At 47.0% G+C, this 24,375-nt stretch overlaps 1 protein-coding gene across 1 annotated transcript in view; it reads right to left on the bottom strand.

Annotated features, from left to right (window-relative positions):
• Window positions 1-24,375, bottom strand: part of LOC144675602 (myosin-7-like) — a 148,618-nt gene that overhangs the window by 46,687 nt on the left and 77,556 nt on the right. The window contains exons 20-26 of the mRNA XM_078536252.1: window positions 22,281-22,515; window positions 17,912-18,154; window positions 16,854-17,030; window positions 15,760-15,905; window positions 15,412-15,502; window positions 3,669-4,058; window positions 1,654-1,780 (exon numbers count right to left, since the gene is read on the bottom strand). Of these exons, the coding sequence (XP_078392378.1) occupies window positions 1,654-1,780; window positions 3,669-4,058; window positions 15,412-15,502; window positions 15,760-15,905; window positions 16,854-17,030; window positions 17,912-18,154; window positions 22,281-22,515 (1,409 nt within the window). The remainder of the gene's footprint in view (window positions 1-1,653; window positions 1,781-3,668; window positions 4,059-15,411; window positions 15,503-15,759; window positions 15,906-16,853; window positions 17,031-17,911; window positions 18,155-22,280; window positions 22,516-24,375) is intronic.

Here is a 24,375-nt window from a genome sequence, read left to right as displayed (position 1 = left end):
TGCCATCGGCTAATCACCATGTGTTTCGATTTCCACATTCCCATCTAACCCCGATAACCTTTGATTCCCTTACCTAACAAGAATCTATCTACCTCTGCCTTAAAAATATTCAATGACCCCGATTCCACCACCTTCTGAGGCAGAGAGTTCCAAAGTCGCACAACCCTCTGAGAAAAAATCTCTCCTCATCTCTGTCCTAAAAGGGTGACCCCACTTTTAAAACAGTGCCCCCTAGTTCTGGACTCACCCACAAAAGGAAACATCCTTTCGACATCCACCTTGTCAAGGCCGTTCAGGATCTTGTATACTTCAATCAAATCACCCCTCACTCTTCTAAACTCCAATGGAAATAAGCCCAGTCTGTCCAACCTTTCCCCATAAGACAACTCACTCATTCCAGGTATCAAACTAATAAACCTCTTCTGAACTGCCTCCAATGCATTTACATCCTTCCTTAAATAACGAGACCAAAGCTGCACACAGTATTCAAGGTGTGGTCTCACCAATGCCCTGTATAATTGAAGCATAACATCTTTACTTAGATGTTCAATCCCTCTCATAATAAAGGATAGCATTCCATTAGCTGCCTTAATTACTTGCTGTACCTGCATACTAACATTTGTGACTCATGTACTAGAACACCTAGATCCCTCTGCCCCTCAGAATTATGCAGCCACTCTCCATTTAAGTAGTACTCTGCTTTTTTGTTCTTCCTGCCAAAGTGAACAACTTCACATTTTCCCACATTATACTCCATTTGTCAGATCCTTGCCCACTCACTCAACCTATCCATATCCATCTGCAAGCTCCTCATGTCCTCTTCACAACATACTTTCCTACCTATCTTTGTGTCATCTGTAAATTTAGCTACCATGTCATTTCTCCCCTCGTCTAAGTCACAAAGAGTTGAGGCCCCTGTTTCTGTCCTCCAGAAATAGAGGAGGTGAAGACAGAAAATTCTAGTCATTATTTTCAGTTTGGTCCTTCTTATTTTCTTATTTTTCATCGTTGGGCCCTGAACCCGCCCAGACCTGAGCGCCATTTTACATCGCAGCAACGAGGATGTTCCCCTTTAAATATGCAAATTGGGCACCGATGATGTAAGCAGCAGTGATTCCTGCCTCACTCCTGGGTGCGGGATTGAGTTTAATCTCTCTGGGACTCAATGTCCGAGGATTGAAGGTCGGGGGCCCACGGGGGGGTCACAGGTCTGAGGCTGTGGGACCACGAGGTGGTGGGCGAGAGAGGCAGGGGGAAAGTGGAGAGGCTTTCCCATGTGAGCGGTGGTGATGCATGGTATGGAGACACCCCACCTGAAATGGAGTGTTTGCTACGCGTCCGTCATCTTTCCTGGAGGGAAGGATGCAGGAAAGGGGAAGAGGGGTAATGGCCTGGAACCCGCTACCCCACCGGGCTAGAATGGGGGTGACTGAAGGGGCCTACAGGGCAGGTCATGGAGGTGATGGGCTGAATGGCCTTCCTCCTCCTCCTCCTGTGCTACGTCACGTCTCCCTCATTCCCCTCCGGTTACCACCACCCCCCCAACCTCCACTTGCCCTGGTTCCGCTGCTGAGAGACCGCCCTCCACACAGGCAGCAACCAATCCCCCACCCCCCGCTGGGTGGGGTAAAAGGCTGGCCTGTGCCTCCTCACCCTGCTCAGATTTCGTCCTCATTGCGTGGCTCCTGAGATCTTTCAGCTCCACCTGAAGCTCCGCAACTTTCTGCTTCGCGTCACTCGCTTCAGCTTCGTGTAGGTGACAGCGTCTCTCGAAATCAGCCTGAATCACAGAGAAACATCCAAGTTAAAGCAACAAGGTGTTTGCGCAGTAACATTCCCAGTCGCAGTGGGAGCATTCGCGCCTCTCGATCCAAATCCCAACTCCGCGGACACCATCGGCATAATCCAGGCTGGCAATCCACTGCAGTGCTGAGGGAGTGCTGCACTGTCAGAGGGTCAGTACTGAGGGAGTGCTGCACTGTCACAGGGTCAGTACTGAGGGAGTGCTGCACTGTCAGAGGGTCAGTACTGAGGGAGTGCTGCACTGTCACAGGGTCAGTACTGAGGGAGTGCTGCGCTGACAAAGGGTCAGTACTGAGGGAGTGCTGCACTGTCAGAGGGTCAGTACTGAGGGAGCGCTGCACTGTCAGAGGGTCAGTACTGAGGGAGCGCTGCACTGTCAGAGGGTCAGTACTGAGGGAGTGCTGCACTGACAAAGGGTCAGTACTGAGGGAGTGCTGCACTGTCGGAGGGTCAGTACTGAGGGAGTGCTGCACTGTCAGAGGGTCAGTACTGAGGGAGTGCTGCACTGTCGGAGGGTCAGTACTGAGGGAGAGCCGCACTGTCAGAGGGTCAGTACTGAGGGAGTGCTGCACTGTCACAGGGTCAGTACTGAGGGAGTGCCGCACTGTCTCCACCGAAGCGTTGCAATGTTTTAAAACCCTCTGAGTGAATTAATTTCTCCTGATCTCAGTCCTAAATGACCAACCCCTTAACCTGAGGCTATGGCTCGTGCAGGGAAACAGTCCTTCAGTATCAAGCCTCTCAAACCCTCCCAGAATTTGACCTGGTCCAATGAGATCACCTCTTATTCTTCTCAGATCCTGAGATTTTAATGTGATTGCCGGGCATTTAAGGGGTTTTGTTGGGTAATGAAACGTCATGTTGAGTGCTGGTTGTTGCTGGGCAGCATGTCTCTTGCCAGAGGAGTGTGCGATTGTTGGGTATAAAAGGACAAGATTGATGTGACGGATGATTTTATTGTGTGGTGAGGCACTGAGCTACACTGACCAGACAAGACCCAGGTTCAATCCCTGTGTGTGAGCGTGTGTGTGAGAGACCGTGTGTGTGAGCGTGTGTGTGAGAGACCGTGTGTGTGAGCTTGTGTGTGTGTGAGAGTTTGAGCATGTGTGTGTGAGCGTGTGTGTATGTGTGTCTGTGTGAGAGCATGTGTGAGCGTGTGTGTGTGAGAGCATGTGTGTGTCTGTGAACGTGTGTGAGCTTGTGTGCGTGTGTGTGTATGTGAGAGCGTGTGTGTGTGTTGTGTGTGAGCTTGTGTGTGTTATTGTGTGTTTGTGTGTGTGTGTGCGTGCACGTGCGTGTGTGCGTGCACGTGCGTGTGTGTGTGCGCGCGCGTGCGTGTGTGTGTGCGTGTGTGATCTGTGACAGATCTAGGCCGGGCTGCGACAGTCCCTCTGGTCCAGTATTGTCTGGTTCAGGCTCAACTGTAAAATACACCCACTTAGAGAGGGGCCCAGGAGCCTAGAAAACAGCTTCAGGCCAGAGCCGGTGGTTCAAGAAAAAGAAAAAAACTAAAAGGTGATCCCTGAGTTTATTTCCTTTGACCTGTGTGAATTCGAAAGCTTCAGTGTTTAACCAACCTGTCCACTGTGAGATGGACAGGGTTATACCTGACGCCTGTTTTACACGTGTCCCTCTGCCGAAGCAACAGGCAGAGATAGACAGGGTTGTACCTGACGCCTGTTTTACACTTGTTCCTCTGCTGAAGCAACAGGCAGAGATGGACAGGGTTATACCTGATGCCTGTTTTACACGTGTCCCTCTGCCGAAGCATCAGGCAGATAAAATCAGGCGTTTGACCTGAAACCGCTGAAGGTTGAAATGGGGGCTTGAGTTCCCAACTGAAGCTAACCTCCCAGCAAACGTACCTTAGCCCTGGAAAGTTGGTCGATATTCGAAGTCATCACATCCATGTTCACCTTCATGGCCTTGCTCTCTTTCTCCAGGTTTTGCCTTGCGTGTTGCAGCTTGTCCACCTGCTCTTCCAGATCACCCATCGCTCCCGCCTGCTTCTTCCGCAGATCGCCCGCCATCTTCTCCTGACTGAGGCGGCTCTCCTCCAGCTCTCTCTGCAGGCGCAGGCACTCGGCCTCCCGCCTCTTGTTGAGCTCTGCCTGGGCGCTGGTTGCCCCCCCTGCCTTCTGGAGCTGCTCAGTGAGCTCCTGCAGCCTCAGCTCCAGCTCCGCTCGCTGCCGCTCAGCCCTGGCTCGGGCGCCTTGCTCACTCTCCAACTCCTCCGTCAGCTCCTGGTTGTGAGACTGGGGAAAGAATCCATCAAATAAAGCAGCAACAGATCAAAGTATTGAGTATAGGAGTTGGGATGTTATGGTGAAGTTGTATAAGACATTGGTGAGGCCAAATTTGGAGTATTGTGCGCAGTTCTGGTCTAACTACAGGAAGGATATCAGTAAGATTGAGAGAGTGCAGAGAAGATTTAGTAGGATGTTGCCGGGTCTTCAGGAGTTGAGTTACAGGGAAAGATTAAACAGGTTAGGACTTTATTCCTTGGAGCGTAGAAGAATGAGGGGAGATTTGATAGAAGTTTACAAAATTGTGAGGGGTATAGACAGAGTAAATGCGAGTAGGCTCTTTCCACTTAGATTAGGAGAGATAAACACGAGAGGACATGGCTTTAGGGTGAAAGGGGAAAGGTTCAGGGGGAACTTCTTCACTCAGAGTGGTGGGAGTGCAGAACGAGCTACCATCTGACATGGTAAATGCGGGCTCACTCTTAAGTTTTAAAAATAAATTGGATAGATACATGGATGGGAGAGGTCTCGAGGGTTATGGACTAGGTGCAGGTCAATGGGACTAGCGGAATAATATTTCGGCACAGACTAGAAGGGCCAAATGGCCTGTTTTCTGTGCTGTAGTGTTCTATGGTTCTATGATGACACCAATGTGTGCACGGGTGTAAGTGTGCGCATGTCAGCATGTCTGTGTGTGCACACGCGAATGCACTTGTGTGTACCTGTCAGCATGTGTGTGAGATTTTGTGTGCACACACGTGTTTGTATGTGTGTCTGCACATGTCAGCGTGTGTGTGTGTGTGAGAGAATGTGTGTGTGCACATGTCAGTGTGAGTGTGTGGGTATGTGCACATGTGAGAGTGTATGTGTGTATGTGTATCGGCACATGTCAGCATGTGTGAATGTGTGTGTGCACATGTCTGTGTGTGTGTGTGTGTGTGTGTGTGGACATATGTCTGCATGTGTGTGTGCGTGTGCACATTTCTGTGTGCCTGTCTATCTATGTGTGTGTGTGTGTGTGTGTGTACATTTCAGTGCGTGTGAGTGTGTGTGTATGTGTGCACGTCAGTATGTGTGTGGGTGCATGTGGTTGTGTATGTGCGTGTATGTACGCACATCTGTGTGTGTGTACGTGCACAAATGTCATACGAACATATGAGCATATGAAATAGGAGCAGAAATAAGCCATTCGGCCCCTCGAGCCTGCTCCGCCATTCAATAAGATCATGGCTGATCTATTTGTGTTTCGATTTCCACATTCCCATCTACCCCCGATAACCTTTGATTCCCTTGTCTAACAAGAATCTATCTACCTCTGCCTTAAAAATATTCAATGACCCAGCCTCCACCACCTTCTGAGGGAGAGAATTCCAAAGTCCCACAACCCTCTGAGAGAAAATTTCTCTTCATCTGTGTCCTAAAAGGGTGACCCCTAATTTTAGCTCTGGACTCCCCCACAAGAGGAAACATCCTTTCGACATCCACCTTGTCGAGGCTCTTCAGGATCTTGTATACTTCAATCAAATCACCCCTCACTCTTCTAAACTCCAGTGGAAACAAGCCCAGTCTGTCCAACCTTTCCTCATAAGACAACCCACTCATTCCAGGTATCAATCTAGTAAACCTCCTTTGAACTGCCTCCAATGCATTTACATCCTTCCTTAAACAAGGAGACCAAAACTGCATACAGTATTCGAGGTGCGCTCTCACCAATGCCTTGTATAACTGAAGCATAACATCCTTACTTTTATGTTCAATCCCTCTCATAATAAAGGATAGCATTCCATTAACCTTCTTAATTACTTGCTGTACCTGCATACTAACGTTTGTGACTCATGTACTAGAACACCGAGATCCCTCTGCCCCTCAGAATTATGCAGCCGTTCTCCATTTAAGTAATACTCTGCTTTTTTGTTCTTCCTGCCAAAGTGAACAACTTCACATTTTCCCACATTAAACTCCATTTTCCAGATCTTTGCCCACTCACTCAACCTATCCATATCCATCTGCAACCTCATGTCCTCTTCACAACATACTTTCCTACCTATCTTTGTGTCATCTGCAAATTTAGCTGCCATTGTCTTCACTCTCTTCATCTAAGTTATTGATGTAAATTGTAAAAAGTTGAGGCCCCAGCACAGACCCCTGTGGGACTCCACTCGTCATATCCTGCCAATCGGAAAAAGACCCATTTATACATACTCTCTGCTTTCTGCCAGCCAGCCAATCTTCTATACACGCTAGTATCTTACCCCCTACACCATGAACTTTTATTTTCTGCAATAACTTTCGATGTGGCACTTTATCAAATGCCTTCTGGAAATCCAAGTACAGTACATCTACAGACTCCCCTTTATCCGCTGCGCATGTTACTCCTTCAAAAAACACCAATAAATTGGTTAAACATGATTTCCCTTTCATAAAACCATGCTGACTCCTTCCGATTACCTTGAGTTTTTCTAAGTGTCCAGCTATAACCTGCTTAATAATCGATTCTAATAACTTCCCCATGACAGACGTCAAGCTAACTGGCCTATAATTTCCTGTTTTCTGCCTCCCTCCCTTCTTGAATAGAGGGGTTATATTTGCTATTTTCCAATCTGATGGAACATTTCTATAATCTAGGGAATTTGGGAAAATTAACACCGGCACATCCACTATCTCATTTGCCACTTCTTTTAAGACCCTAGGATGAGGACCCAGAGGCTTGGCAGCCCGCAGCTCCATCAGTTTGTTCAGTACTGCTTCCCTAGTGATTGTAATTTCACCAAGTTCCCTGATTTGCAGCTATTACTGGAATATTTTTTGTATCCTCTTTAGTGAACACAGAAGCAAAATATTTGTTCATTTCTTCTGCCATTTTCTTATTATCTACAATTAACTCCCCACTGTCACTCTCTCGAGGACCAACACTCACTTTTCTTACTCTTTTCCTTTTTAAATACCTGTAGAAACTCTTGCTATCCATTTTTACATTTCTAGCTAGCTTCCCCTCATACTCTAATTTCTTTCTCCTGGTTAACCTTTTGGTCATTCTCTGTCGTTCTTTATATTCTGACCAATCATCTGACCTGCCGCTCATCTTTGCGCAGTTATATGTTTTTTCCTTAAGTTTGATGCTTTCCTTAACTTCTTTAGTTAACCATGGATGGTGGGTTTTGGAATTTTTCTTTATAGTAGGAATGTACTTATTCTGAATACTCTGAAATATCCCTTTAAATGTCTGCCAGTGCATCTCTATTGATCTGTCCTCCAGCCCAGTTTCCCAGTTCACTTCAGCTAGCTCAGCATTCATCCCCACATGGTTGTTTTTATTTCAGTTTAAGATACTAGTCTTAGCCCCTTCAAACTGGATGTAAAATTCAATCATATTGTGGTCACTGCTACCTAGCGGTGCCTTTACTCTGAGGTGATTAATTACTTCTGTCACATTACACAATACCAAGTCTAAAATAACCTGCTCTCTGGTTGGTATTGCTCTAAGAAGCTATCTCAAAAGTATGTGTTTGCGTTTGTGTGTGCCTGTGTGTGTGTGTGCCTGTGTGTGTGAGTGTGTGTGTGTATGTGTGAGTGTATGCATGTGTGTGTGTGAGTGCATGTGTCGGTGTATGTGGCTATATGTGTGTGTGTGAGTGCATGCATGTGTGTGTGTGCGCGCATGCATGTGTGTGTGTGTGTGCATGCATGTGTATGTGTGTGTGTGTGTGTGTGTGTGTCTGTGTGCCTCTGTGTGTGTGAGTGCATGCATGCGTGTGTGTGTGTGTGTGTGTGCATGCTAGTGTCCACCCTTATCGCCTTTGTAAATCTTCTCCAGAATATATTATTAAGGACGTGGTAACAGGATCTTTGGAAAACCACAATATCATTAGGCAGACTCGACAGTTTTGATGAGAGGGTAATTGTATTTGACAAATCTACTAGAATGTTTGACAATATAGCTGCCAGGGTAAATAAGGGGGAAGCTGTAGTTATATTTGAATGTTTGACAATATAGCTGCCAGGGTAAATAAGGGGGAAGCTGTTGTTATATTTGGATTTTCAGAGGACATTCAATAAGGTACCACCTTAAAAGGCTGTTATATAAGATTAGGGCTCTTGGAAATGGGAGTTATATATCAGCATGGGTTGAGGATTGGCTAATGGACAAAAACAGGAAGTAGAATTAAATGGGCCATTTACAGGATCACAGTGTGAACTACTGGAGTGTCAAAACAATCTGTACTTGGGCCTAAACTATTTACAATCTATATTAATGACTTAGATGAAGGGACCACAAATGTAATGAATCCAAATTTATTGACAATACAGAACTAGATGGGAGAGTATGCAGTGAGGAGGAGGCCAGGAGTCTGTAAAGGGATATAGACCAGTGAAGTGATTGGGCAAACTGATCACAGATGAAGCATAATGTGCAGAAATGTGAAATTATCCACTTTGGTTGGATTAATAGAAAAGGCGAGAGAAGTAATAAACATTGGTATTCAGAGGAGTTTGTACACAAATGGCAGGAAGCTAAGATGCAGGTATCACAAGTAATTAGGAAAACAAACAACTTGTTAGTCTTTATTACAATAAGGTTGGAATATCAGTGTAATAAAGTCTTGCTGCAATTATATAAGGCTTTGGTGATACCACTCCTGGAGCACTCTGTGTACAGTTTTGTGTACAGTTTTGGTGATACCACACCTGGAGCACTCTGTGTACAGTTTTGTGTACAGTTTTGGTGATACTACTCCTGGAGCACTCTCTGTACAGTTCTGATCTCCTTCCCTCAGGGAGGATATGCTTTCCTTAGAGGGAGTGTAACAATGGTTCACTAGACTGATCCCTGGGACGAGAGGGTTGTCCTATGATGAGAGATTGAGTAGAACGGGCTGATATTCTTTTGAGTTTAGAAGAATGAGAGATAATCTAATTGAGTCAATTACACTCTCCGAGGGGCTGGGCAGGGTAGGTGCTGAGACTGTTTCACCCTGGTAGAGAGACTAGAACTGGGGGCACAGTCTCAGGAAAAGGGGGTCAATCGTTTAGGACTGAGATGAGGAGAAATTTCTCCACTCAGAGGATTGTGAATCTTTCGAATTCTCTACCCCAGAGTTGTGTATGCTCAGTCGATGAATATCTTCATAACTGTGATTGTTAGATTTTTGGGTATTAAGGGAAATGTGGATAGTGCAGGAAGTGGAGTTTTTTTTAAATTCACTCACGGGATGTGGGCGTCACTGGCTGGGCCAGCATTTATTGCCCATCCCTAATTACCCTTGAGAAGGTGGTGGTGAACTGCCTTCTTGAACCGCTGCAATCCCTGTGGTGTATGTACACCCACAGTGCTGTTAAAGTTACATAGGAACATAGGACTAATGGGAAACAAAGCAGCAGGTTAGCGTGTGGGGGGGTGGATTCAACTTCATGGAAAATTATGAAAAAACTGAAAAGAAAGGAGAGCCCAGGAGAGGCTATTAAAGTCTCCAGAACACAAAATAGGACAAGAGTGTTTGGAAAGGGCTAGGAATCTAACTTCAAGCACATCAGATAAGGTGACGACAATGAGAAAGGGGACGGGAAATACAGGACTGAAGGTGTTGTATCTGAATGCACGCAGCATACGAAATAAGGTAAATGAACTTGTGGCGCAGATTGAAATTGGCAGGTATGATGTGGTGGGCATCACGGCGACATGGCTGCAAGGGGATCAGGACTGGAGCTAAATATCCAGGAATATACATCCTATCAAAAAGATAGGCAGGTTGGCAGAGGGGGTGGGGTTGCTTTGTTAGTAAGAAATGAAATTAAATCGATAGCAAGAAATGACATAGGGTCAGATAATGTAGAATCTGTGTGGGTAGAGTTGAGGAACCGCAAAGGTAAAAAAACCATAATGTACATACCTCCGAACAGTATTCAGGATGTGGGCCATAAGATACACCAGGAGATAGAAAAGGTGTGTAAGAAAGGCAAGGTTACAGTGATCATGGGGGATTTCAATATGTAGGTAGACTGGGAAAATCAGGTTGGTAGTGGATCCCAAGAAAAGGAATTTGTGGAATGTCTACGAGATGGCTTTTTGGAGCAGCTTGTGGTGGAGCCCACTAGGGAACAGGCAATTCTAGATTTAGTGATCTGTAATGAGGCAGATTTGATAAGGGAGCTTAAGGTGAAGGAACCCTTAGGAGGAAGTGACCATAATATGATAGAATTTACCCTGCAATTTGAGAGGACAAAGCTGGAATCAGATGTAACGGTATTACAGTTGAATAAAGGCAACTACAGAGGCATGAGGGAGGAGCTGGCCAGAATTGACTGGGAGAAGAGCCTAGCAGGAAAGACAGTGGAACAGCAATGGCAGGAGTTTCTGGGAGTAATTTGGGAGACACAGCAAAAATTCATCCCTAGGAAGAAGAAGCATACTAAAGGGAGGATGAGGCAACCATGGCTGACAAGGGGAGTCAGGGACAGCATAAAAGCTAAAGAGAAAGCAAACAATGCAGCGAAGAGCAGTGGGAAACCAGGGGATTGGGACGCCTACAAAGACCAACAGAGGACAACTAAAAAAGAAATAAGGAGGGAGAAGATTAAATATGAGGGTAAACTAGCCAGTAATATAAAAGAAGATTGCAAGAGTTTTTTTAGATATATAAAGGGTAAGAGAAAGGCAAAAGTGGATATTGGGCCGCTGGAAAATGAGGCTGGAGAAGTAGTGGGGAACAAAGAAATGGCGGAGGAACTGAATAGGTACTTTGCGTCAGTCTTCACAGTGGAAGACACGAGTAACATCCCCAAAGTTCAAGAGAGTCGGGGGGCACAGGTGAGTATGGTTTCCTTTACCAAGGAGAAGGCGCTAGGAAAACTGAAAGGTCTGAAGTTGATAAACCACCTGGACCAGATGGATTACACCCCAGAGTTCTGAAGGAGATAGCTGAAGAGATAGTGGAGGCGTTAGTGGTGATCTTTCAGGAATCACTGGAGTCAGGGAGGGTCCCGGAGGACTGGAAAATCGCTAATGTAACCCCCCTGTTTAAGAAGGGAGTGAGGCAAAAGATGGGAAATTACAGGCCGATTAGCCTGACCTCGATTGTTGGTAAGATTTTAGAGTCCATTATTAAGGATGAGATTTCAGAATACTTGGAAGTGCATGATAAAACAGGGCAGAGAGTGGGGATAAGGGGGTCCTTCTCAGGATGGCGGCCGGTGACCAGTGGAGTTCCGCAGGGGTCAGTGTTGGGACCACAACTTTTCACTTTATACATTAATGATCTAGATGAAGGAACTGAGGGCATCCTGGCTAAGTTTGCAGATGATACAAAGATAGGTGGAGGGACAGGTAGTATTGAGGAGGCGGGGAGGCTGCAGAAGGATTTGGACAGGTTAGGAGAATGGGCAAAGAAGTGGCAGATGGAATACAACGTGGGGGAGTGTGAGTTCATGCACTTTGGTAGGAAGAATAGAGGCATAGACTATTTTCTAAATGGGAAGAGAATTCAGAAATCTGGAGTGCAAAGGGACTTGGGAGTCCTAGTCCAGGATTCTCTTAAGGTTAACTTGTAGGTTGAGTCAGTAGTTAGGAAGGCAAATGCAATGTTGGCATTTATTTTGAGAGGACTAGAATATAAAAGCAGGGATGTGCTGCTGAGGCTTTATAAGGCTCTGGTCAGACCACATTTAGAATATTGTGAGCAATTTTGGGCCCCGTATCTCAGGAAGGATGTGTTGGCCCTGGAGAGGGTCCAGAGGAGGTTCACGAGAACGATCCCAGGAATGAAAGGCTTAAATTTGAGGAACGTTTGAGGACTCTGGGTCTATACTTGATGGAGTTTAGAAGGATGAGGGGGGGATCTGATTGAAACTTACAGAATACTGAAAGGCCTGGATAGAGTGGACGTGGGGAAGATGTTTCCATTAGTAGGAGGGACTAGGACCCGAGGGCACAGCCTCAGAGTAAAGGGAAGACCTTTTAGAACAGAGATGAGGAGAAACTTTTTTAGCCAGAGAGTGGTGAATCTATGGAATTCATTGCCACAGAAGGCTGTGGAGGCCAGGTCATTGAGTCTATTTAAGACGGAGATAGATAGGTTCTTGATTGGTAAGGGGATCAAAGGTTATGGGGAGAAGGCAGGAGAATGGGGTTGAGAAACTTATCAGCCATGCTTGAAGGGCGGAGCAGACTCGATGGGCCAAATGACCTAATTTCTGCTCCTATGTCTTATGGTCTTATGGACTTAGGAGCAGGACTAGGCCATTCAGCCCTTCAAGCCTGCTCCATCATTCGCTAAGATCATGGCTGATCTGGTTGTGGTCTCAACTCCACTTTCCTAACGGCCGCCCATAACCCTTGACTCCCTTGTCAATCAAAAATCTGCCTAACTCTTTGAATAAATTCAATGACCCAGCCTCCACTGCTGCCTGGGGAAGAGAATCCCACAGACTAACGATCCTCTGAGAGAAAAATTCTCCTCATCTCTGTCTTAAACTGTAGACCTTTTATTCTTAAACTGTGTCCCCTAGTTCTAGCCTCCTCCATGAGAGGAAACATCCTCCTAGTATCTACGCTATCAAATCCCCTCAGGATCATATATGTTTTAATAAGATCACCTCCCATCCTTCTAAACTCCAGTGGGTATAAGTATAGTTGATGTAAGAGCTCATCTATGATCATATTGAATGGTGGAGCAGGTTCATCGGGGCCCATGAGCTACCCCTGCTTCTATTCCTCAGTCCATGTGGTGATAGCGGGCCCACAATAATGTTAGCTTGGGGATCCCTGAGAATTATCTCAACAGCCTGTCCATTTTGCATTAAGGTTATGAGTGTCATTTGTAGCTCAGTTGGCAACACACTTGCTTCTGAGTCAGGAGGTCCTGGCTTCAAGTCCCACTCTAAAACTCGAGCCTGAAAATCCAGGCTGACGCCCCAGTGCAGTACCGACAGGGTGCTACGCTGTCAGAAGTGCTGCCTTTCAGGCGAGATGTTAAATCCTGGCTCCGTAAGCCTGCTTGGGTGGATGTAAATGACCCCATAGCACCATTTCAAAGGAGAACAGGTGTGTTCTGCCTGGTGTCCTGGCCAATATTTATCCCTCAATCAACATCATAAAAATAGATCAACTGGTCATTATCACATTCCTGTTTGTGGGAGCTTGCTGTGCACAAATTGGCTGCCATGTTTCCCACATTAGAATAGCAACACTTAAAAACTACTTCAAAACTGGCTGCAAAGTGCTTTGACACATCCGGTGGTTGTTAAAAGCGATAAGGAAATTTAAGTCTTTATCTTTTCCCATGAAACCACAATCAGGAATAGCTGGGTTTCCTGCTCTTTCTGTATATGTAAAAAATTGCAATTTGTTGCTGCAAAATGTAACTTTCATTAAAAAAAATTAAATCTCAGGATATGGCCAATGATTGCCAATTCCTAGTTGCCCTGGGAAGAGTTATTTAAAATTGAGGGTTTGAAGTCATATAGAGGGCCCAGAAAGTTCCTTCTCTAAAGGGCATCAGTAAATAAGTTAGGTTTTTATAGCAATCACAACAGCTTTACTAATACCAGATATTAATCTCCAGCTTTATTTTTTATACAGAATTCACATTCTCAAGCTGCTATGGTGGGATTTAATCTCCTATCTCTGGATTATTGGAGCTACAATATAACTATCAAGGAACTATCATATTTTTCCTAATATCACTGTGGGATACTTTAAAGCAGGCTTATGTTTGTGGGCGTGTATGGTTCTGGGTGTGTGGCTAATTTAATTAAACTAGAGGCGATTAGACTGCAAGGATTAAATTATCAAAGGAGTGAGGTGTAAAACAAACAGTGGAAATGGAGATGAGTAAACTAGGGCGAGGTTTCAGCAGGGACAGTGTGAATGAAATTTGCATTTTTAGGTAAGTGGAGAAGTGTTTGATTTTCAGAGGGACATGGGAAATGTTTACAACTGGCAAGATAAATAAGGCAAGGTTATTACATTGGTTTTTCCCAAAAGTGCCGGCCATAATGATAACATGAAAGATTGTTATATTCTGGGAAAAGTAACTTCTAAAGACAAGTTGAAACAATGGGATTTACAGGTCAAAAAGGGAGGAATATATTTAAAGAAGGATGGAAGGCTGTGTGAGGTGTGGCCGTGTGAGATCTTGAAAGGTGCACCATGTGAAACAGACTTGCGGGGGCGGGTGGGGGAGCCTCTAGCCACCCTGTAGAAGTTTACTGTTCCTGTAACCAAAGTTGTGTTAAAAGCCTTTGGAATTCCATTGTCCAATGGGTGCTTGTGGTAATAGTACTGGATGCCTTTATAATTTGGGAATCTATTTGGACTGTTGTCTTAAAGGGGGTGTGTAGTTGGGAGTGTGGTAAGTAGAAATTTTGGGAGCTGTTATAATTGTGTAACTGTAATCTTGTCTGTGTTTAAGTTTTTTTCTTCTTTTGTTAATAAGTGTTTTAATTTAATCTTTAAAATCTCTAAAGGTGGGAGTGGACTCATTACGTCAGACCTTAATGTACAAACCTTCTCGTGATAAATACAAATTGCAAAATCGTTGTGATAGCCTGGCCAGATTTCCCTTGTGGGTTTGGTCAGCCTGGCAAATACCGCCTGCCCTATCCTAACATAAACCACGACACTATCCTGGCTCTTGTGCAGAATGAGTGCTGCCAAAACGTTCCTGTAAACAGGAAAATGTGAATGGAAAGCATGTCCCCTCTGCCAGTGTGAATAATTTAAAACACTGCAACCCGTCTTTAATTGGCAAGAAGAATCATAGAGGTGATCCGGAGAAGAGGGGAAATAGTGGCATAGTGGTTCCTGTCACTGGGCTAGTAATTCAGAGGCCTAGACTAATACCCAGGGGACATAAGTTCAAATCTCACCATGGCAGCTGGTGGAATTTAAATGCAATTAATTAATCTGAAAGCTAGCCCCAGTAATGGTGACCATGAAACTATCATTGGTTATCATAGAAACCCATCTAGTTCACTAATGCCCTTTAGGGAAGGAAATCTGCCATCCTTACCTGGTCTGGCCTACATGTGACTCCAGAACTCCAGACACAAAGCAATGTGGTTGACTCTTAACTGCCCTCTGAAGTAGCCTAGCAAACCACTCAGTTCAAGGGCAATTAGGGATGGGCAACAAATTCTGACTTTGCCGGTGACTTTCCCACATCCCATGAAAGAGTAAAGGGGGAAAAAAAATCTTTGACTTGTTGTGACCTGGAACGCGCTGCCTGAAAGGGCAGTAGAAGCAGATTCAATAATGACTTTCAAAGGGGGACTGGATAAATATTCAAAAAGGAAAGGTTTGCAAGGCTCTGGGGTAAAAGCAGGGGAAGATAACAAAATGGAAGCAATGAGTGGGTAAAGCAAATACCTGCAGTTCTTTCAGCCTCTTCTGCAGATTTGAGATTAAAATCTGGTCCTCGCTGAATCTCATTTGTAGCTCACCCACCTCAAACTCTCTCCTGGAAAGCAGCAGAGGGAAACCATTAAACAAAAACCTGACAGAGACCTGGGCTACTCAAAGCTGAGCAGCCGGCCCCTTGCAGTAACCCCGACTGCAGGCTGGATTGTAAAATGGACACAGTGCACAGGGAGCAAGGCAAGAGTGTTTACGCACAACAAGATCAGGGCAGTGTACCCTCGCCTCCCCCCACCACTCCTCTACTCCTCCATCACCCAAACTCAGCCCGCCTGCAGCCACAGATCTCTCTGCATTTACCTCCTCAGCTTTTCCTGCATTTGCACCTTGTCACTCTCCAGGTCAGTCAGCGTTTCAAGCGCCTGCTTCAGGTCCTCCTCCAGCTTCTTCCTGGCTCGATCGACTTCCATTCGGATCTTTTTCTCCTCCTCCAATAATACTTCCATCTTCGGAAAAGAGATGGTTGAAAAATTAATCTAGCGATTTCACAAATGCACCAGGTATTTCAGTTCTGACTAAGCATCTTCCCCGCATATTTATTATTGTTGGTGTATTTCGATTCTGTTTATCCGTTACTCCACATCTGTTTCAATTCTGGTTAACCAAGGTGAGCTTCCAATTACATAACAGCGCTGCCGCTAAGATCACCTATTTCCACTTCCGTAGCCTCGCCTGACATCAGCTCTGCCTCAGCTCATCTGCTGTGGAACCCCTCATTCCTGCCCTCGTTACCTCGAGACCCGACTATTCCAATGTCCCCCTGGCTGCTCTCCCGCGTTCTACCCTCCGTGAACTCGAGGTCATCCCAAACTCTGCTGCCCGTGTCTCAACTCACAGCAAATCTCGTTCCCATCTCACCTCCCCGCGCGCCCACTGACCTAAAGTGGCTCCCGGTTAGGCCATATCTTGATTTTAAAATTCTCTTCCTTGTTTTTCAAAAATCCCGACCTGGCCTCTGCCCTGCCTACCTCCGTAATCTCCTCCAGCCCCACAGAATTCCAAGACCTCTTCACTCTTCTAATTCTGGCCTCTGAGCCTCCCCAGTTCTAATCGCTCCACCATTGGCAAAAAAAAGCTTTCAGCTACCTTGGCCCTAAGTTCTGGAATTCTCTCTTTAAACCTCTCCACTTCTCTCTCCTCCTGTAAGTCGCTCCTTATTGGATCCCTCTTTGAATAAGCTTTTGGGCCCCGGTTCTAATATCTCCCTGTGTGTCAGATTGTGTCTGATCTTGCTCCTATGAAATGCTTGGGCATGTTCTTACTGCATTAAAAGGTGCCATAAAAATTCAAGTTTTTATATACAGGCTAAGTTGCCTCAGAATTCCTTTTCCTCCTCTGGGTAGTGATGACCCCCCTCCCCGCCCCTTCCCCTTTAACCCCGTTGTTGCACTTACATCTTCCACTTGCTGCTCAAATTTAGCCTTGGCCTTGGTTAAGTTGTTAACCTTCTCTTCCTCCATTTGCAGATCTTCCATGACGTTCTGATGGGCTTCCTGAAGAGATCCATTCTCCTTCCTCAGCTTTGCAATCAGGGCATTCATCTCCGCTGCTTCCTCCATTAAGTTTCTCACCTTCAAACAAAGGTGGAGTTTGAGTTGAAAGAAACCCAGCAAGAACGCTACCCAAACAGTCAACGGCTATTGAGAATCACGGAATGACGCTGCACTAAAGGAGGCCATTCAGCCCATCGTGCCACTGGCAGCTCTTTGAAAGAGCTAGCCAATTAGTCCCACTCCTCCACACTTGCACAGCCTGAACTATAGGGGAGGTGGTGGCATGGAGGTATTGTCACTGGACCAGAAACCCAGGGTAACTCTCTGGGGACCCAGGTTCAAATCCCACCACAGCAGATGGTAGAATTTGAATTCAATAAAAAAAAATCTGGAATTAAAAGTCTAATGAATCAATTGTAAAAACCCATCTGGTTCACTAATGTCCTTTAGGGAAGGAAATCTGCCGTCCTTACCTGGTCTGGCCTACATGTGTCTCCAGACCCACAGCAATGTGGTTGACCCTGAAAAAGGGCAGTTGGGGATGGGCAATAAATGCTGGCCTGGCCAGTGACATCCACATCCCATGAGTAAAAAAGGATTTCTCCTTTTCAAGTATATGTCCAATTTCCTTTTGAAAGATCTGTTGAATTTGCTTCCTCTGTTCCACAGCTCACTGTGTTAAAAAAAAAACATTTCCCCTCTCTGATTCCTTTGCCAATTGTTCTGAATTGTTCACAATGGTTGAGTTTTATTGGTCCCCCCCATTAAGCCACTCAGCTGTGTCAGAGCAATAATAGATAGGATTATAACCGTCAGCCATCCCAAGAATTAACTTTAAAACCTGTGTATCCATGAAGACAACAGAGACCAATTTTCATGAATCCACATGGCTGACAAGAACCCTGTCCACTGGCAGTGCCAACTGGACATCTGGGCACCTCGTTTCTCACTGGCAATACCTTGTTCTCGAAGGCACGTTTCTCCTTGCCCACTTTGCTCAGTGTGCTCTCCAGCGTGTCGATATTAGACTTCATCTCCCCGCATTCCTCCTCCAATCTCTGCTTTTTGTTGGCCAGCTCTTGGCTCAACTCCATCTGACTGTCCAGACCTTCCAGGAGTTCCTGGATTTTACATTCCAGATGTTGCTTGGCCTTCACCAGCAGATCACACCTCTCCTCAGCATCAGCGAGGTTTTCCTGATCCTGGAAACATTTCGTTAAACGGGACGAAAATAGAAGAGTCAGCGGGGCACATTCCACACTAAATGAAACATCAGAAGAAGAGTCCCAAATCTCAGAGTGAAGAACACTGAACTGCCAGCAGAATCTAGCCTGAAGTGTTAAAAACTCTTCTGGGAGCTCAGGTTAACTCAGCCAGGGTTGCTTTAGGAAGTAGGTAGAAAGCAGATGGGTATCATCATTTAGTAGGACAGTGAGACCATAGGACCATAAGGTGTAGGAGCAGAAGTAGGCCATTCGGCCCATCGAGTCTGCTCCACCATTCAGTGAGATCATGGCTGATCTGATAGTCCTCAATTTTACATTCCTGCCTTTTCCCCATAACCCTCGATTCCCTTATTGATTAAAAATCTATCTCCGCCTTGAATATACTTAACGACCCAGCCTCTATAGCCCTCTGCAGTAAAGAATTCCACAAATTCACTACCCTCAGAGAGAAGAAATTCCTCCTCATCTCTGTTTTAAATGGGTGACCCCTTACTGTGAGATTATGCCCTCTGGTCCTAGACTCTCCCACAAGGGGAAACAACCTCTCAGCATCTACCCTGTCAAGCCCCCTAAGAATCCTATATGTTTCAATAAGGTCGCCTCTCATTCCTCTAAACTCCAATGAGTACAGGCCCAGTCTACTCAACCTCTCCTCATAAGAAAATCCCTCCATACCCAGGATCAACCTAGTGAACCTTCTCTGGACTGCCTCCAATGCCAGTATATCTTTCCTTAGATAAGGGGACCAAAACAGTTCACAGTGTTCTAGGTGTGGCCTAACTAGTGCCTTGTATAGTTTTAGCAAGACTTACCTATTTTTATACTCCATTCCCTTTGAAATAAAGGCCAACATTCCATTTGCCTTCTCTATTACCTGCTGAACCTATATGCTAGCTTTTTGTGATTCACGCACGAGGACCCCCAAATCCCTCTGTGCTGCAACTTTCTGCAGTCTTCCTCCATTTAAATAATATTCAGCTCCTCTATTCTTCCTGCCAAAGTGCATAACCTCACATTTTCCCACATTATGTTCCATCTGCCAAGTTTTTGCCTACTCACTTAACCTGTCTATATACCTCTGTAGACTCTTTGTGTCATCCTCATCACTTGCCTTCCCACCTATTTTTGTGTCATTTGCAAATTTGGTGATAGTACTTTCACTTCCCTCATCCAAGTCATTAATATATATATATAGTAAATAACTGAGGCCCCAGCACTCAGTGGAACTTAATGGAATTAAACTCTTGACTTACTAGAAGGATTTCGTATAAAATAATTTGGGTTCGTTTGAACACAGTTCCTGGTAATTTTAGAGTAACACTGTAATCCAAAACAGCAAGTGGATTGCCCTGAAACATAGAACCTTAGAGCACAAAAATCAACCATTCAGCCCATCCTCCCGATGCTGGCTCTTTGGAAAAGCCATTTCCCTGTAGCCCTGCAAATCTTTTCTTTTCAAGTACATATCCAATTCCCCTGTGAAAGTTGCCATTGCTCTAGAGAGAAGAGGCATGGACCCAATGGGCTGAATGGCCTCCTTCAGGGCCATTATGACTCTATGGGTAGAATTTTATGTCCTGCAGGCGGGCGCGCGCCTGACCCGATTGGGCGTAAAATAGCGCACGATATTTCGGGTAGCGGGTGTGTGCGAGAATTGGCAGTGAGCCCGCTGACAATTAAGAGGCCTATTAAGGCCCTTAATCAATTAATTAAAAGCAATTTTTCGCTGCCTGTCCAACCCAACAATAATTTTTAAAAAGGAACATTTTTAGACATAATTTTAAACATGTCCCTCTTCGTGTGACTGAGTCACACATGTGGGGACATGTTTCCCTCATTTTTAAAATGTTTATTTTTGTGTCCACAATTCTTTATCTCCCTGAGGCAGCTCTGTGCCCTCACGGAGCTTTCAGTGCACCCTCCCCACCGCGCATGCGCAGACTTCTGCTCTCGCACTCCTCCCATTCCCACCCCGGCAGTGCTGAGCTCCTCAGTGCGTGTTTCACACTGTCTGACCGTTAGATGGCCAGGCCAGCGTGAAATCGCGGTTGGGGGGGCTGATCGTGGGTGGCGGACTGTTTCCCAGACACTCCCTGAGCCTGTCTACCTGCCCGGCAACTGGGAATTCCTGCCCTGCGACTGTAGGAACTTCACAGTATAAGCACCTTCTCCACTGTTAATAGACTACGTCAAAGGAAAAGCTTCTCCGGGAAACTCTGTGCCACTATGGCCATCTCCAACAAGAGAGAATCTAACCATTGCCCCTGGACATTCAATAGCATTAGCATCGCTGAATATATCGCTATCAATATCCTGGGGGTTACCATTGATCAGAAACTGAACTGGACTAGCCATATAAATACTGTGGCTACAAGAGCAGGTCAGGGGCTAAGAATCCTGTGGTGAGTAACTCACCTCCTGACTCCCCCAAAGCCTGTCCACCATCCACAAGGCACAAGTCAGGAGTGTGATGGAATACTCCTCATTTGCCTGGATGAGTGCAGCTCCAATAACACTCAAGAAGTTTGACACCATCCAGGACAAAGCAGCCCACTTGATTGGCACCACATCCACAAACATTCACTCCCTCCATCACCGATGCACAGTGGCAGCAGCGTGTACCATCTACAAGATGCACTGCAGGAATTCACCAAGGCTCCTTAGAGAGCACCTTCCAAACCCACGACCACTACCATCTAGAAGGACAAGGGCAGCAGACAGATGGGAACACCACCACCTGGAAGTTCCCCTCCAAGACACTCACCATCCTGACTTAGAAATATATCGCCGTTCCTTCACTGTCACTGGGTCAAAATCCTGGAACTCCTTCCCTAACAGCATTGTGGGTGTACCTATGCCATATGGGCTGCAGCAGTTCAAGAAGGCAGCTCACCACCACCTTCTCAAGGGCAACTAGGGATGGGCAATAAATGCTGACCCAGCCAGCGACACCCACATACTGTCACAGAATCACAGAATCTTAACGGCAATGAATAAAAAATAAAACATCTACGCAATGAGGCAGATGGTGCTTATGGTTTAGCATCACATCCAAAAGGAAGCACCCTCTGACAGTGCAGCACTCCCTTAGCACTGACTGGAGAGTGAGCCCTCTGACAGTGCAGCACTCCCTTAGTACTGACTGGAGAGTTAGCCCTCTGACAGTGCAGCACTCCCTCAGCACTGGCTGGAGAGTCAGCCCTCTGACAGTGCAGCACTCCCTTAGCACTGACTGGAGAGTCAGCCCTCTGACAGTGCAACACTCCCTTAGCACTGGCTGGAGAGTCAGCCCTCTGACAGTGCAACACTCCCTTAGCACTGGCTGGAGAGTCAGCCCTCTGACAGTGCAGCACTCCCTCAGCACTGGCTGGAGAGTCAGCCCTCTGACAGTGCAGCACTCCCTCAGCACTGGCTGGAGAGTCAGCCCTCTGACAGTGCAGCACTCCCTTAGCACTGACTGGAGAGTGAGCCCTCTGACAGTGCAGCACTCCCTTAGCACTGACTGGAGAGTGAGCCCTCCGACAGTGCAGCACTCCCTTAGCACTGACTGGAGAGTCAGCCCTCTGACAGTGCAGCACGCCCTTAGTACTGACTGGAGAGTCAGCCCTCTGACAGTGCAGCACTCCCTTAGTACTGACTGCAGACTGAGCCCTCTGACAGTGCAGCACTCCCTTAGCACTGACTGGAGAGTGAGCCCTCTGACAGTGCAGCACGCCCTTAGTACTGACTGGAGAGTCAGCCCTCTGACAGTGCAGCACTCCCTTAGCACTGACTGGAGAGTGAGCCCTCTGACAGTGCAGCACTCCCTTAGCACTGACTGGAGAGTCAGCCCTCTGACAGTGCAGCACTCCCTTAGTACTGACTGGAGAGTGAGCCTGGATTTTTGTGCTCAAGCCTCTGGAGTGGGACTTGAATCTGGAACCTTGTGATATACAAGACAGAGCACAACCAACTGAGCCACAACTCTCCCACTATGTAAGGTGCAATTTAGATGCAAGCTCGTTTGAAACTGGAGACACAGAGCAACATTCTGATGAGATGAGCATTAATATTATAATAAAGCAAGTGATGAGGGGCGATTAGGTAATGATGACAGGCTCACAGTGTGTAGTTGCTGAAGTAGCTCATCGTTCTGACGAAGAAGATCCTGGCGCAGTTCCTCAATCTCCTTCCTCGTACACTCGGACTTCTCAAGCGACTCCTTCAGCTGCTGAAGCTGCTTCTCCGCGTCAGCACACTTCAGCAAGGGCTTGATTTTGTAAAACATTTTCATCCAACTCCACTCCTTCACCCACTGAAAGGCTCGGACGTTTCTCTGGATTATCTGGATAGCGTTCCTGAAACGAACAAATATATGGGAGGAGAGGCATCCTTGGTGAGGGAAGAGAGACCTTTCCCAAATGCCATCTTACCCAGTGTCAACAGCAGGCAGTTCTGGATCCCCTGGAGTCAATTAAACTTTCAAGGCTGAAGTGGATTTTTGTTAGGGAAGGATATTAAAGGATATTGGGGAAGTTAGGGAAGGATATTAAAGGATGTTGAGGAAGTTAGGGAAGGGTATTAAAGGATATTGGGGAATTTAGGGAAGGATATTAAAGGATATTGGGGAAGTTAGGGAAGGGTATTAAAGGATATTGGGGAATTTAGGGAAGGATATTAAAGGATATTGGGGAAGTTAGGGAAGGGTATTAAAGGATATTGGGGAATTGAGGGAAGGATATTAAAGGATATTGGGGAAGTTAGGGAAGGGTATTTAAGGATATGGAGCTGAGGTACAGGCCAGTCATGATCTGATTGTTTGGGAAAACATGCTCGAGGGGTTGAATGGCCTACTCCAGTTCCTACATCCTAACAAAATAGGCGGATTTGACAAAGTGAGACTGTATCGGACTTCAGGGGAACATGATAGAATGGACTGAGTAATGCAATTTGATGTAAAGGTCTGTGATGGGAAATATTCCAGGGAGTAAACATTTACCATTTTTTCTCCTGTCACAAACGTTCTGGGCAGAATATTACACTGGGCGTGCGGGCGTGTGCCCAACACTGCCGAGTATAAAATGACGCACGTTGACATTGGGCGAGTGTCCCGATGTCACTGTGCAGTCTCACCATGATTCATTCGACGGGCAGGGGCCAGAGTCAGCTCCGCGCCCACCGACAATTAAAAGGCCGATTAAGGCCATTAAGAAGTTGATGAATTTCAAACTGACGCTGTCCGTCCAACCTAGCGGGCGGGATGAGGTTTCCTAAAACTAATAAACATCAAATCAGAATTCTATATTTGAATTAAAAACATGTCCCAGCTCATGTGACAGAGTCACCGGGGGGGGGGTTTATGACAATTCTATTTCCTTTATTCTTTATTTAAACAGCGTCTCATCTCCTTAAGGCAGCTCAATGCCTCAGGGAGAGTGAAGCCCTCCTACCCCCGCCCACCGCCCCCACCCTCCTCATCCCGCCCACCGCCCCCACCCTCCTCATCCCGCCCTCCCTCCTCGTCCCACCCTCCCTCCTCCCCCAGCCCTCCCTCCTCCCCCCCTGCCCTCCTCCCCCGCCCTCCTGCTCCTCCCCCACCCTCCTCATCCCGCCCTCCCTCCTTGTCCCACCCTCCCTCCTCCCCCCACCCTCCTCCCCCCGCCCTCCCTCCTCATCCCGCCCTCCTTCCTCCCCCCACCCTCCTCCCCCCGCCCTCCCTCCTCATCCCGCCCTCCCTCCTTCCCCCCGCCCTCCTCCCCCCTGTCCTCCCCCCCGCCCTCCTTCCCCCTGTCCTCCTCCCCTGCCCTCCTCCCCCGCCCTCCTGCTCCTCCCCCGCCCTCCTCACCCCGCCCGGCCTCCTCCCCCCGCCCTCCTGCCCCCGCCCTCCCCCCCGCTCTCCTCCTCCCCCGCCCTTCTCCCCCCGCCCTCCTCCCCTGCCCTCCTGCCCCCGCCCTCCCCCTGCTTTCCTCCTCCCCCCGCCCTTCTCCCGCCCTCCTCCCCCCGCCCTCCCTCCTCCGCCCTCCTCCCCCCGCCCGCCCTACCCCCGCCGCCTGCCCTCCCCCCGCCACCTGCCCTACACCCCCCACCCTCCCCCCCCATCTCACAGGCTGTCCTCTCCCTCCAAGTCCCCTTTGCCTGTGAGCCCCTCAACCTCATCCTCTGTCACCACAGAGGGAGCAGCTGGCCCACAGGAGGGCAGCCAAAGCAAGCTGGGGCCC

The sequence above is a fragment of the Cetorhinus maximus genome, chromosome 3 (assembly GCF_964194155.1).
Source record: "Cetorhinus maximus chromosome 3, sCetMax3.hap1.1, whole genome shotgun sequence".
Classification (NCBI taxonomy): domain Eukaryota; kingdom Metazoa; phylum Chordata; class Chondrichthyes; order Lamniformes; family Cetorhinidae; genus Cetorhinus; species Cetorhinus maximus.
This window is presented reverse-complemented; position numbering and strand designations above follow the sequence as displayed.